This window comes from Ambystoma mexicanum, chromosome 12, assembly GCF_040938575.1.
Source record: "Ambystoma mexicanum isolate Mex_15411 chromosome 12, UKY_AmexF1_1, whole genome shotgun sequence".
Lineage (NCBI taxonomy): Eukaryota > Metazoa > Chordata > Amphibia > Caudata > Ambystomatidae > Ambystoma > Ambystoma mexicanum.
This window is the reverse complement of record NC_090936.1, coordinates 285323061-285337520: the sequence shown is the minus strand read 5'-3', so window position 1 is coordinate 285337520 and position 14460 is coordinate 285323061. Positions and strand designations below refer to the sequence as shown.

The window sequence follows — 14460 nt, the reverse complement described above, 5'->3', positions numbered from 1 at the left end:
GTCAACGGCAAAGAAATAGCTTCTGGTCCAGTATCCCAATGCACTGCAGCTTTAACCCTTCTGTGCCAGGATGGACACCCAGAATCTATTGTTTTCGACCTCATTAAGGCACCACAGTTCCGGTTGATTTTGGGAATGCCATGGTTGGTAGCTCACAATCCTCGAATCGATTGGCGAGCAAACAAATTGGTCTTTCCCCAGACTTGCGCCCACACATGTTATCGCCAAGAGAAACAACCAATAGACACCAGAACATCCACGCTTGCGACTGTGGCAATCGGCACCCTACCAAGGAAAACCAGGACTTTCAAGATGTCTTTCAGAAAAAACAGGCCAATATCCTGCCACCGCATAGACCATACGATTGCCAAATCGACCTGATACCTGGTGCACAAATCCCTTGTGGGTGAATTTACGCACTCACGGAACCAGAAAACCAGCACCTGAAGGCCTATCTTGACCAATACCTGGCCAACGGGTTCATCCTTCCCTCGAAGTCTCCAGAAGCCAGTCCTCTATTCTTCGTACCGAAAAAAGGAGGGGGACTTGAGAACGTGCATAGACTATCACGCACTGAACCAGATTACCGTAAAAAACTGCTACCCTCTGTTACTGATCCCTCAATTGCTTGATCAAGTCAAAGATGCCCAAATCTACACAAAACTAGACAAGAGGATGGCATATCACCTTGTTCGCGTAAAACAGGGGCACGAATGGAAAACCGCATTTCGCACCAAATACGGCTTGTACGAATATCAAGTAATGCCCTTTGGCCTTTGCAACGCACCTGCAGCATTTCAATACTTTCACTGTCTTATGTGCAGGTGTGTTGTTGCAGACTAACCACTTGTAAGTAAGCAGTGAGCCATGTTTTTGTTTTTCATGTGAGTGCCAGCCAAGTAGTACTCCTCTTTATTTGGTGTTGAGAGTAGATTATATTTTAAAGCGCTGATAGATTTTGTAAGAAGATTTGGGAGTATTTGGCATAATTGTGTGGTCTTGGTCTATTTCATTGAAGACCAATTACTACACACGTTCCCTTACTTTGAAAAGCAAAGTTCATTGGTTTGGTGTTTCAGTCTGTATCTGTTCTTTGGGCAGTAAACATTTTGTCATGGCTTCACGTCAGATGTCTGGTGAGGAGGCTCTCGACTTACTGATGCAGTCTGACACGGGACAAGGCACAGAACCAGAAGCAGAATCTGAAACAGAATCTTCTTCTGAGGGTGAGCAGGAAGTAGATTCGGGAAGTGAGTTTTCTTTTGAGGCTAGTTCAACCTCCTCATCTGATACGGAAGGGAACGGATGGGTACATGCACCTTGTGTGGCACTTCCCACACAAAGTTCACCTGCAAGGTTGAGGGGACATGCAAGGAATATATCAGTTCATCACATGGCTGATGAGTCTGACTGGGTGCCTCCAGCAATGGCTCAGCCTGTTGTGCCACCTTTCACTGGAGTATCAGGATGCACAGAAAATACAGATGGTTTTGAGCCTATTGACTTTTTCAACCTTTTTGTGGATGATGGGTTCATTTCAGATATGGTTGAGAAAACCAATCTGTATGCTGAACAGTTCTTGAGGGAAAGAGGTGCCAATCTGAAACCCAATTCCCGAGCACACCTTTGGGTTCCAACTACGAGTGTTGAGATGCGAACATTTCGGGGTCTCACTCTGCTCTTGGGACAAAAAAGGATGCCGTCTATTTCTCTGTACTGGTCTACTGAACCTGCATTTGCAAGCCCTTTTTTTCCAGCAACAATGAGTAAAGATCGCTTCCTAGCACTAGAACGTATGCTGCATTTCAATGACAACTCTGCAGCATTGCCAAGAACTGACCCATATTGTGATAGATTATTCAAATTTCAGCCATTACTGAAGCACTTTGCACAGCGATTTTCTGAGGTGTATGTTCCTAGCCAGAACATGTTCATTGATAAACCTTTGGTATTGTTCAAAAACCAGCTACTGCTCAAGCAGTATATTTCAAGCAAGAGGGCACAATATGGAATCAAGGTTTATATGTTGTGTGAAAGTACCACTGGGTATGCCTACAACATGAAAGTCTACACTGGAAAAGACTTGAGCATAAACCCTCCCGGCTGCCCAGCCCATTTAGGGACCAGTGAGAGGATTGTGTGGGATCTTGCCACATCATTGTTCCACAAGGGTCACCAATTCTATGTGGACAATTTCTACACTGGAATACCACTGTTCAAGGAATTGTACAACGTGGGCACACTGGCATGCAGTAGAATCCGCAGTAACCGCAAAGGCTTCCCCAGACAACTTGTGTGTAAGAAGCTGGACAAGGGGGCATGTATGGCATTGTGGCATGATGAACTGTTGGCCCTAAAATTCTGCCACCGTAGGGATGTGCACATTCTGAGGACTATTCATGATGAAAGTACTTCCCTTGTCACTGTACGCGGGCAGGCTCTGCAAGTGCTAAAACCCAAGTGTATTCTGGACTACAACAGGTACATGGGAGAAGTAGACAAAATAGACCAATTACTTGAGTTATACCATGTAGAGCGTACGACTTGCACATGGTACAAGAAGTTGGCAGTTTACCTCATGCATCTAGCTACATACAATGCATATGTTGTAGATCATGCAGCCGCTCTAGAAAACAAACTGACATTTTTGAAGTTTGAATTAGCAGTTTTAACTTCGCTGACCGTTGTGCATGTATCAACTCCCAACTTTGCAGAAGTGGAGGATGTAGCCAGATTGCAAGAACGACACTTTGCTGATTATGTGCCTACCACCCCTAGGAAGACACAACCATACAGAAGATGTAAGGTGTGTACAAAACAAGGAAGGAGGAGGGATACTCGGGTGTACTGTCCCCAATGCCCTTCAAAGCCAGCCCTCTGCCTACAGCCTTGCTTTGCATTGTATCATACAAAGAGAAAATATTGGGAGATCGAGTGATTTCCTGAAATGCCCATCTTTCCTACAAAGTGACCCATAGACTCTCGATTCATGCAACACCCAATTTACTTGTGTCTTGGAAAAGACAACACCATTCAGGCTTCCTCCACTTGAGGTGTGCCTCGCCTTCCATCAGCATTAGAATTGCAACTGCAAACTTCTTGATGGCTCTGGCCTTGGAGAACACCAATGAACTAGAACTGAAGTAGATATCATTTGCATTTTCCCTATACATGTGCCAGATCCACTAAGTGGAAATCATGGGCTTCCAGTGGCATTGATCCAAACAACTATCAGTATGTTTTGTTAGAAATTTTGAAATTGGGAAAAATGGCATGATCTGCTGCAAGTGGGAAATTATGTGCTCTGTCTTATACTTTATTCAGTTTAAGGAAATAGCTTGTAATCATGGTGTTCAGATAGCAAACACAAATGCATGGGAATCACTGTATTTTGTTGTTAGGTGTCATTTTTCTTACTTTTATGATGGATGACATATACATTTGTAATTTGTAATTGAACGTATAAATGATATGTCTTGTTTTTTTATCTTTTATATTATAAAAATATATTCACCTAATCACCCTTTTCTGTGATATAATTTATTTTAATATGGGAGGTATACTACAACATTTCTACAATGTCAGTACTAACACATTATATTCTCCTAGTCTAAACATGTATGTGTCCCGAAAGAATACCTTTGTTTACTTTTATCTAAATCCCACCACTATTACCCAGTTAACTTTAAACTAACTATATGCCTCAGATAATTTTACAGCCACTATGAGAATTTGAAAGAAGATCATGCTTTGAGGTAACCCACCAGCCCGTTTGTCACACTTTATTCACGTGTGGCTTATACTCCACATTTGTTCCATCGCTCCCATCCCATAACATTTCCTGGTTCCCCATTTGCATTTTTACACGTTGATTTTCCCTCTCTTCTTTATTCATTGTGTATTTCTTCCACCCGAATCATCTTGGTTTGGACTCCATAGATCGTCTGTCCGGTCGTATTTGTCCTCTTTTTAGGCATGCTTTGCAGCAAGTTCCTGGGACTTTCATTGCATAGGCCACTTAGTCCATTCAACGATATGGGAGTTTTCACAGGAGTTTGTCCACTGTCCAAACTGCACAGCAGACACATTTGTGTATGGGCATCTGGTTAGGTCCCTTGACCCTTCTATCTGCTCATAGGTTCGAGTGCCGCCAATTCTCCGGGTATATATAGGGTTCTCTTTCTCCCCGCCTGTAATATAAAACTGAATGAGTTTCCTTTGAAAAATATGTGTCTATCGTCAGTTTTTTTCCTTTCAACCCAACCCTTTAAAACCCATTTATGTGTTACCTTTAAACATTCCATTCCTTCTACTCCTCAAACTATCCAGAAGAGACCACATCACTCCAGCCCTAAAAGCACTACACTGGCTCCCAGTAAAACTTCGCATCACCTTCAAAACAATCTGCATAACGCACAGAGCAATCAGCGGACAAGGAGCAGAATTCCTACAAAAGAAAATAACAGTCTACAAACCAACGAGACCCCTCCAATCAAGCAACGAAATCCGCCTGGAACTCAAACCATACCTTAAGAAAAAACTTGGAGGCACCTCCTTCTGCCACTTAGCCGCAAAAACCTGGAACAACATCCCAAAAGAAATAAGAAACACTGAAGATCACCTAAAATTCAGGAAATCACCAAAAACCTGGCTCTTCAACACCACAGACTAAATCTGGAAACCGAAACTGGAAAAAAGATGACTAATCCGGAAAGGACGCAGACATCCTCGACCCGAGAGGGTAGCTCCCACGACACCTGGACGGGTGACACCGGATAGACTGGAACACAGGCGGCATGCACAAAGACTGAGCCAACTCCCCCAGACAATCCCACCAACACTTTCGCCCATCCCTTAGTTACCGCCAGGTACCACAGTAGTGTGGAATTGTCGAGATATTGGAAATCACCACTCTACCTGAGAGGTTGACATTGGCAGGTGCACTGGCTACAGGAGTATGAAGGGAGGATAAGGGGGGCTATGAGAGAGCATGTTAGAGGTGGGGGCCAGAGGAGTAAGGAACCTTGTATGCCAGTCGGACCCAGATCAGGACAGAGCCGCACCAGGGGAGACTGCGCAAGCCAAGCGCCTGAATTCAGCATAGAGACGCAAACTAACCAACCCTACTAACAATTTCCCTTTCTGCATACACCTCTCAAACTCCAAACCAAACACAACCAAAATCTACAGCACAACAAACCGCACAAACTTCACTACATTGCAACAACAAAACAAAAACACGCATAGTCTTGCACAACATTACACAATGACTACCGGCCGCAAACACCCCAGGCCCAGCCAATGGACCCACCGGGCTGAGGCCGCCAACAGCACATCACTGCTCTCTTGCACTTTTCCTGCCTCCTCCCACTAACTCAACCTCCCCTCCTCTTTCAGAGCCGCCAGAGCACCAGGGGACCACTCTGGTGGTGATAGTGCGCGGTACAAATGTCCTTTAACATTAACATTAACATGAACGATGTCCTACGGGAATTGATTGATGTCTGTGCTCTAGTGCATATCGACAATATTCTAGTATATTCCGCATCAAAGCAGGACCACTTTAAACACGTCTTATTCGTATTGGAGAAACTCCGTCAACACCAGCTCTACGCCAAGCTCGAAAAGTGTTCATTCCACGTCTCCGAGGTGGAACTCCTGGGCTTTATTCTCAGCCCGAATGGAATCCGAATGGATGTACACAAGGTAGATGCTATTCTGAACTGGCCATCCCCAAATTCATTCAAGGGGGTTCGAAGTATGCTGGGTTTTGGAAACTTCTACCGCCGGTTCATCCCAGGATTTTCGCAAATCGTGCATCCCATCACGTCATTGCTAAGGAAAAGCAACAAAAAGTTCCAGTGGACAACAGAAGCCGAGTAAGCTTTCCAGGAACTCAAAGCAAGATTCACATCTGCCCCAATCTTACACCACCCTCGCCCTGATCTCCCATATCTGGTGGAAACCGACGCCTCAAACATGGCTATGGGAGCCGTCCTCTCACAAAAGGACCTCGAAACGGACCAGTTACACCCTGTTGCCTTTTGGTTGCGTAAATTCACACCCCCGGAACTCAATTACACTATCACAGACAAAGAACTCCTGGCCATTAAGTCAGCCTTTAAGGCAAGGCGGCACTACCTATTAGGCGCCAGACACACAATCACCGTAATAACTGACCACCGGAACCTCCATCTGGCCCTGAGCATCCCAGTACAGGAATCCATTGCTCCCCATGAGGCCTTGCCTATTCAAAGATGGCCGACCTCGCCATGTTCGCCGTACTCCAATTCCAGTAGCCCCTCTTCCACTCAGGCTACTCAGGCTACCACTCAGGATTGGCTGCTGGTTGCTTTATTCAGCCAATCCTATGCCGGCGAGGCGTAAGCCGGCCCACTGCCCTAAGGAACACGCCCCAAGGAAAACTACCTGTCCCGTGCCTGTCCAGTACTTCCAGTCGCCATCGCCGGAAAACTCTGCCCGAAAATTTCCCTACAGCATCCCTACCCTTACCCCTCTACATGACTTGCACAACGACCTACATCATCAGCCTGACGTCTCCATCAGCTGTACCCCGTGGAGCAGGAGCTCTACCGAGCTGCATCTAACCCTGCAGGAGCAGCGGATGTCCTGCTCTTCCCGTGTTAAATGGTAAGCGCTGCAGCCGCTGCACGAGCAATCGGAAAAAATCAATGCTTGTGCTTCCACATTACCGCACACAACATATCTTTTAGCATCAAAAGAAAATCTCCACATTTGCAGCACTCTGCTGCTGATAGCAGCAACTCTATGCCCACTACCATCCGCTTGAAACCACAAGGTGCCTAGTACACTCTAAGTTCACTCACACTTCACTCAAGGCCCACTGCTAACAAGGCCATCTCCTGTTTCCATGCCTGTTACCTGCCTACTCTGCCGTCTGCCAGAACCCCTGGTTCTCCCACACACGACTGCCGAGGTAACTCTGCTTTACAGCTTACTGTGACACATTGACATTATCTGCTTAGTCCCTGCTACAAATTTACATGAACTTCGCTGCAAATGACTCTTTGCACTAAGCTATCTCAATTTTGCAGTGCACTTTAAACCCACTCGTGCACTGCCGCCTTTTTGGTGCCCCATTTGAGTACCTTTAGCCCACCTTTGTTACCTAAACCTAGATGGGGACCCTTGCACTCTAGTTCTACTGTGATGCCTTGTGATGATTCGAATTTAGGTGCTGCCATGTGTATGGTAGCTTGCCTCTGATGCCTAAAACTAGATACTGCCCTGTGCATATTAGTTTAATTGTGCTGCCTTGTGATGCCCTGTGATGATTAGAATTTAGGTGCTGCCATGTGTACTGCAGCTTGCCTCTGATGCCCAAAGCTAGATACTGCCCTGTGCATATTAGTCTAATTGTGCTGCCTTGTGATGCCCTGTGATGATTAGAATTTAGGTGCTGCCATGTGTACTGGTCCCTAGCCTGGACTATTCTAACCATCACCACAATAATGGCCCTCACCAACCTCACCCCCTGCAACCTGCAAGAGAGAAACTTGCGACTTAGAGCTAGGCTACCACGACTTTATGACATCAAAAATAAAAGAACTAGTCCACCTGTACCTACACGTACCTCTACCGCCATTAAGCCTAACCTCCTAGCCTCAGCGATGATAAATCGTCCCGAACCACAAGGTGACCTATACTACAAACAGAGAAGACCCAACCACCTTAATCCCCGATCTGTTAAAGATACCATTACTACTCCTACATTATCAGGAGCCCTTATTAATGCTAGGTCTCTTATAGCACACAATACTGAAATAGCTGATATACTGGCTATGGACAACTTAGATATCCTTGCTGTTTCTGAAACTTGGCTCCATGATGCAGCCGGCCCGGCCCTCATGACTGCCATACCGGACAATTACAACATCTTAAGAGTCGACCGGCCTAACACTAGAGGAGGCGGCCTGGCCATCATAACCAAAACACAGCTAGCTGCTAGACTTACCCCACACCCAGCAATCACATTGTGCGAACTTCTCTCAGCTAAAATACCTATCTCAAACAATAGCACACTGACAATACTTCTAGTGTACAGACCACCAGGCCCTTTAGGCAATTTTGAGGAAGACCTATCTAGTCTCCTCACGAACAGCATTAAAGACACCACCCAGCTCCTTTTACTAGGTGACTTTAACCTGGGCTTTAATGACGTTGAAGACAAACAAGCCCAATATATCCAATCCATTTTAGTCAATCATGACATTACCCAAAATGTCCTAGCTCCTACACAGACAAAAGGACGCAAACTAGACTGGATAGCTAAACATAACTGCAACATCACCATCTCTAGTATTCTACCTCAAATATGGACGGACCACTATCTCATATGCTTTACAGCCAGCATCGAGCCTCCCAAGCCTAACAAGAATAAAATAGCAACCCCCATTCCAACGAGAAGCAAAAAAGAAATCACGGCTGAAAAACTACTCCCATTACTCCTACCAGCTCTCACCGCCAGCTCCATTGAATCCAACCCTAGCGAGTTAGTTGAGTCATTTAACAATTCTATGGCCAAAGCGCTACACTTGATTGCCCCTATCAAACTTCATAAAAGTAAACGTGAAGCTCACCTTAACTCCTGGTTCACTCCCCAACTCAAAAAAATGTGCATCCAAAAACGCAAACTCCAAGCTATCTGGAGGCATACCCCTTCTGCTGACAACAAAACGACACTTGCCAACTTTGACAAAAGTTACAAGAAGGAAATAATTCAAACTGAAAAAGATTCATTCAATGATAGAATCAGTAAAGCCAATTCGAATTCCAAAGAGCTCTTCACTATTCTCCGAGAATTGGAAAATCCAATTGCCCCTATAGACAATGTCCCCAAGGACAAATCCTGGTGCACTACCATCCAAAATGCCCAAGCAAATAAAATTACAACCCTTCAATCTAAAATTGCTAAGAAAAAAGCCTCCTTGAGCCCTAGCAAAACCCATACCACCCCACAGAAAGAAATACCGAGCACATCCACCCAAACTAACTGTAAACCCTTCAGATTCGCTAATATTTCCATATTGGAACCTGAAAAGGTCATTCTATCCCTTAAACCATCAAACTGCCAAGGCGACAGCTGCCCTGCGCAAATCATCAAGGACGCAGCCAGAGATTTATCACCCTTCATCTCGAAACTTATTAACGCCTCCTTCAATACGAGTACGGTACCTACCAACCTTAAAGAATCTTGGGTACTGCCCCTACTCAAAAAACAGACACTTGACCCAGCAATCCCCACTAATTATAGGCCCATTACTACGGTCCCTAACTTCTGGAGAAAATGCTGCTCTATGCCCCAGATTGACATCCTGCTATCCACCAGTCACCATCCCCAAACGGATGGTCAAACTGAGAGGACAAATCAGACGCTCGAGCAGTATCTGCGTTGCATGTTACACCAAGCTCAAGGAAGCTGGTTCGACCTATTATGGATAGCTGAATATGCTTGTAAGAATTCCCTACACACCAGCACTGGGCAGACACCCTTTTATACCATGTATGGCAGGCACCCACGTACTTCTGAGTTGGACGTTCCTACAACCCTGGAAATGCCAGCAGTCAAAACCTTGCACACAACCATTTCTCAAACCTTTGAAAGGGCAGCTGAACACCTACTTCAAGCCAAGAAAAGCCAAAAGAAGTTTGCTGATCAACACTGAGCAAAGGCCCCCAACTACCAAGTGGGAGACAAAGTCTGGCTGGCGTTTAAACACGTGTCCATTAAAGGAACCCGAACTTTCCGTCCAAGATACCTGGGTCCATTCACCGTCACCTATGTGATAAATCCTGTGGCGGTCAGACTAGCTTTGCCGTCAAACATGCAGAGTCATCCTGTGTTCCACGTGTCTCTCATTAAACCTGTTCAACCTGGGACCCGGGTAGCAACGCCACCGCATCCAGTAGTAGTCACCGGGGAGACAGAATTCGAAGTCAAGGACATCCTGGATTCAAAGTACGTCAGATCCAAATTATACTACTTAGTAGACTGGAAGGGGTATGATCCACAAGACAGGACATGGGAGCCTTGTGAGTACATCCATGCACCTCGCTTGCTTAGACGATTTCATCAAAACCATCCAAACAAACCAGGACCAGACAGAAGAGCCACCTTGAGAGGACCCTTGGGGGGGAGTGTTGTCAAGATTCCTGCACCTCTTGTCCCCAGCCCTCCAAGATGTCAGGCTGGAGCCAGGCTACGATCACCTACATGGCCCTCAAGGGCCCCCCCATCCCTCCTAAGACCTACATGGAGTCAGACTTGGCGCTTGTGGCACCAGACTCACTCACTCCCATAGGATAACATTGGGGATTGGACTTGTAGTGCATTGATGGGGACAAGCTGGATGCCCTCACATATTTCAGTTCCCAGAACTGCATGTGCATTCTAGTCTTTTGGGTGTGGTTCAGCTCAGAGACACCTGGGATACCCAGAGACTATTTAAGCCACACCCAGGCTGAGAAACATGCTTTGTGTTTTCTGCACCTGCAGCGTGACATTCACTGTGTTCGGATCGGTCTCCAGTAGGCCTGCATCTTTCTTCTGCGCTCAACTCCTGCAAGAACAAGAACACTGTTAGGAACAGCCTTACCATGCGGCGCTTCTGCCCATCATTCATCGCTTCTTCTGTTGTGCGGGCATCTTCGGCGGTGTCATTCCCATCCGGCACGCCGCTTCCTAAGGAAAAGGGAAAAGAACCGAAAAAAGGCATTAGTAAGCATTCAGCAAATCTTTGCTTATTATTAAAGAATGTATGAGCTTCAAACGCTTACCTGAATCCCAGCCACTCTGGGGAAACTCTGTCTCCGGAACTTCTCATCCATCTGCAAGAGGAAAAAGACACTCCAGGTTAGCGTGGAAACATCTAGAGGCACCGCGTACCGTGCTTACTCACCGCATTTCTTCTTCATAACCGGCATCCACGCTGAAAACATCACAGCACCTAAATCACACAGAAAAAGAACTCAGTTCAATACAAATACGAAAGGGTCGCATCGCGCATCATGCTCTCACTCACCTTCAGTGCTACTCATCTCAGCAGCACGTCGCCATCCCCGGACGAAGGCCATCATCTAAAGAAGGAAAGGAACGAAATTAGAGAACTGTTCAAAAGACACATTCTACTTACCTGTTGGACTCTTGCCAGTGAAGTAACTAGGCAGCAACTAGCCCGCATCAATCAAGGCACCCCTGCGCTGAAAGAAGGACGGAGAGCACACTTTCTGAGAAAACAAGGCCCAGTCTCCAGTCGAGTAGACTCCAGGGAAGGGTTTGAGGTCGTAAGAGGTCAGAACAGGCTGAGTGACGTCCCCGTGGATACCAGGTGAGCGTTACACGCTCCCATGTACTTACAGAGATGGCATCTCTCTTCCACAATAGCAGCAGACCATAACGCAGGCTTGGTCAAAATTACACGCAGCTGCTGATCCTTCTCAGCCCTCAATCTCGAAAAACCAGTTTCCTGGCCATTCAAAGTTTCACCTCGAAGATCCAAGCTTTGGTGATTCGCACAGAATCTCCACAATGAGGGGAGACACGGCACACAGAAACATTTGTGCCTTGAAACACTTTTGTATAGGCACGTTACAAATGCCATATCATATCATATCATTTATTCATAGTATCCCCATATTTCACAACTATCCCCCAAAACGTCCTGTGTATGTATGTTCATGCATGTGTGTGTTATAGACTACTGTGTCCCCTCATCAGAATCTCCATTTACAACCTTCTATCTCGCATGCACATGTTTAACTCTTTGCTTCTCATTAAGGCTGAGTGGCACTCCATGCATTTATATTGTATCTATACCATATCAACAAAGTTGTCATTACATTGCTGCATGTGAAAATCTAAAAATGTATCATCCTATACAAATAACCCTCAAATTTAAAGTTATTTATTCACATAAACTACACTATATTTGTGCCAATTTGCAACATCTCCGTCGCCCCATTACCCAATACGGTGTGCACAATTCAAACTTCCCTTTACCCGTGGGACCTTTATTATCTACCCCAACAGTCTCCCCTTTAGTTAATACATTAACTGACAAACCAATTTCCAATTCATCAATCTCACCTTCACTGGGGAATTAAACCTCACAGCCATCTCTCATACTGGTCCGACCATCACCAAGCTCCTACGCTGTATAATCCCAATTCGCCCTTCCACTAGTTCTGCAATCTACCCATTGTTCTACACATTCACCCCAACCTAGTGAGGGATGCAAGACCAATTCTGCACTTAATTCAGAATCAGTTTGAGTACCCATGTGAGATAAAACAGCAGTGACCCTAGACTTAGACAGGGTCATGATCATCATAGCAGCGGTTTTAGGCATTTGGGCAGAGCAGCACTGTAGACATAGTTGACAGGAACAAAAGATAATAAAGATAAAGACAGAAATTGGTATGAGAAACTTCATAGTTATGCTCATCCACGAGGGCACCCAAAAAAAGAGAATTAAAAAAAAAGTCTTCAGTAATTCCTGCCTCCCTCTTCATGGCTCCCCTCCCCCCCTCAGGTTGTACAGTGCTGCAATCGTTTGAGCCAGAGTTCCATTGTCCAAATTATTCAGAGTGCATATGTGCAACACCTAGTCCCAATCTTCTAGGAAGACCCACCCTCCATAGCCATTAGGAGGTCGAGGATATACCCATTCTTCAATGCTACAAGTCTTACAGCTCTGAGTTCTTCTTTAATTGCACTAAATACTGATTCAGAGGAATTCACAAATGATAATAACCAAAGTTTGTACACCAGGGGCCAAAAGAGAAGTAAAAAATGTCTCTGCCCAGCTGAATAGTCGAAATTGTTCAGGAATGTGCATAAGAGCCTCAGTGGATGCTGATGAAAAATCGTTCGATCCTCTCGATCATTTCAGGAGTCAGTTTCTCTGAAAGTCTGTAAAGTCCTTGGACTATCCATATCTGATGGAACAAGGGATTCAAGGGGTATGAGAGACCGAGGGGGCACAAATGTAGACTCAGATTTTGAATTTGCAAGTGTCAGGTGGCTCTGGGGAACCACAAGGACAGGCATGTGCAGGGTTGTGAGACTGCAAAGGCCTTTCCAGGCCGGATGTAACTGCTTGTAGGAAAAAGGTCAGCAGGACCAGAACAAGTCAAGAAGTATTTCCATACCTCCGTCCAGATCAGCAATGCGGAGAGTGACTCTGCAATTTCGATTTGTGCCTGCAGGCACCCTGCCATTGCCTTAAAACACAGAGAAAAACATGTAAGTAACTGGATCTTGACAGGTTTTTCTGGCTCTTTGAGCCATGTCAAAAAGTTCACATACGTTTTCCATATACTTCCACATACTAGGCTAATTTGTGCCACCACTTCTTCGGAGAGTCCCACCAATCCTCCTGCTCTGCAAGTCTTCACCCATTGCTCCCATTTATTGTTCATGATGGTAAGTCCTTCAAGATTGAACTGTACTCTTTGTAGGCAACGGACATCCTTCTGTTTTTCCCCAACTGATATTAAACATTCTTTTTGACTGGAAGGATAGCATCTGCTACAGATTGCCCCTGAAACTGCCCTCGGACCCTGCAGAAGGCTAGGTGCACTAGACACTATGCCTCCGCTTCATCTACCTCATCAGGAATAAATAATCTAGGGACACCTGAAGCATGGGTATAAGAGAGCAGATATAACACAACTCTGTTGCTCTCTCTCTGCCCACCCATTTCATATGATGATACCATATATTATCTGCTGTGAAGCCGTGTGTGTCATTCACTATTTCTAAATTTTCCTCATCATCATCATTTAAAAAACCTATTTGAGGGTCTTGTTGTGCTTTTAATAATTGTTCTGCCGTATCCAAAGTGCTTAAGAACTCAGATCCATTTACATTCCTACTATTAACAACATATACCACAGAAATCAAGAGAGAAATACATCTCCACTTTCTCTTACACATTTTTAAATCCATTCTTTTGTTTTACAGTCATAATAGCAATTCTCGATTTTTGTACGCCCCCTCCTTTCCACTAGCATGAACTGTGATTCCATAAGGCACACTTATCTTTTTAGGACTGCTCTTCCCAAGGTGTCAGTGGAGAGACTCCTGTATCTCTTTGCATGTCATGGGTGTGGATCCAATTCTGGTTGCCCTCCACTTTGAGAGCAGTCGATGTAGCAGAAATCACTCTATGTGGCCCTTGGAAATGCTGTTCATTCCAGCAGCAAACAAAGGAATGCACATAGATGGTGTCTCCCAGGAGTAGCAATGGTTGCTGCTTATCTTCTTGTTCCTTGTCGTCTTTTTCCCATTGCTCGCTAATGTGTGCTGCAGTCTGTGAAGACACAATTCTGACACTCTTAGATAGGGCCCTAAGATATTCCGCAAACTCTTCTCCAAAATCTCTGCTGACTTATGTGCATCTGAAACTGCGCGTGCGG

At 45.3% G+C, this 14460-nt stretch overlaps 1 protein-coding gene across 1 annotated transcript; it reads left to right on the top strand.

Annotated features, from left to right (window-relative positions):
• Nucleotides 1-1114: 1114 nt before the first annotated feature.
• On the top strand, nt 1115-2938 carry LOC138514482 (piggyBac transposable element-derived protein 4-like). The gene has a single exon (XM_069629967.1). The coding sequence runs from the start codon at nt 1115-1117 to the stop codon at nt 2936-2938; it is 1824 nt and encodes a 607-aa protein (XP_069486068.1).
• The last annotated feature ends 11522 nt before the right edge of the window (nt 2939-14460 follow it).

Excerpts from the sequence above, each read along its gene's own strand:
- LOC138514482 (XM_069629967.1), top strand. The coding sequence starts at position 1,115 with ATGGCTTCACGTCAGATGTCTGGTGAGGAGGCTCTCGACTTACTGATG.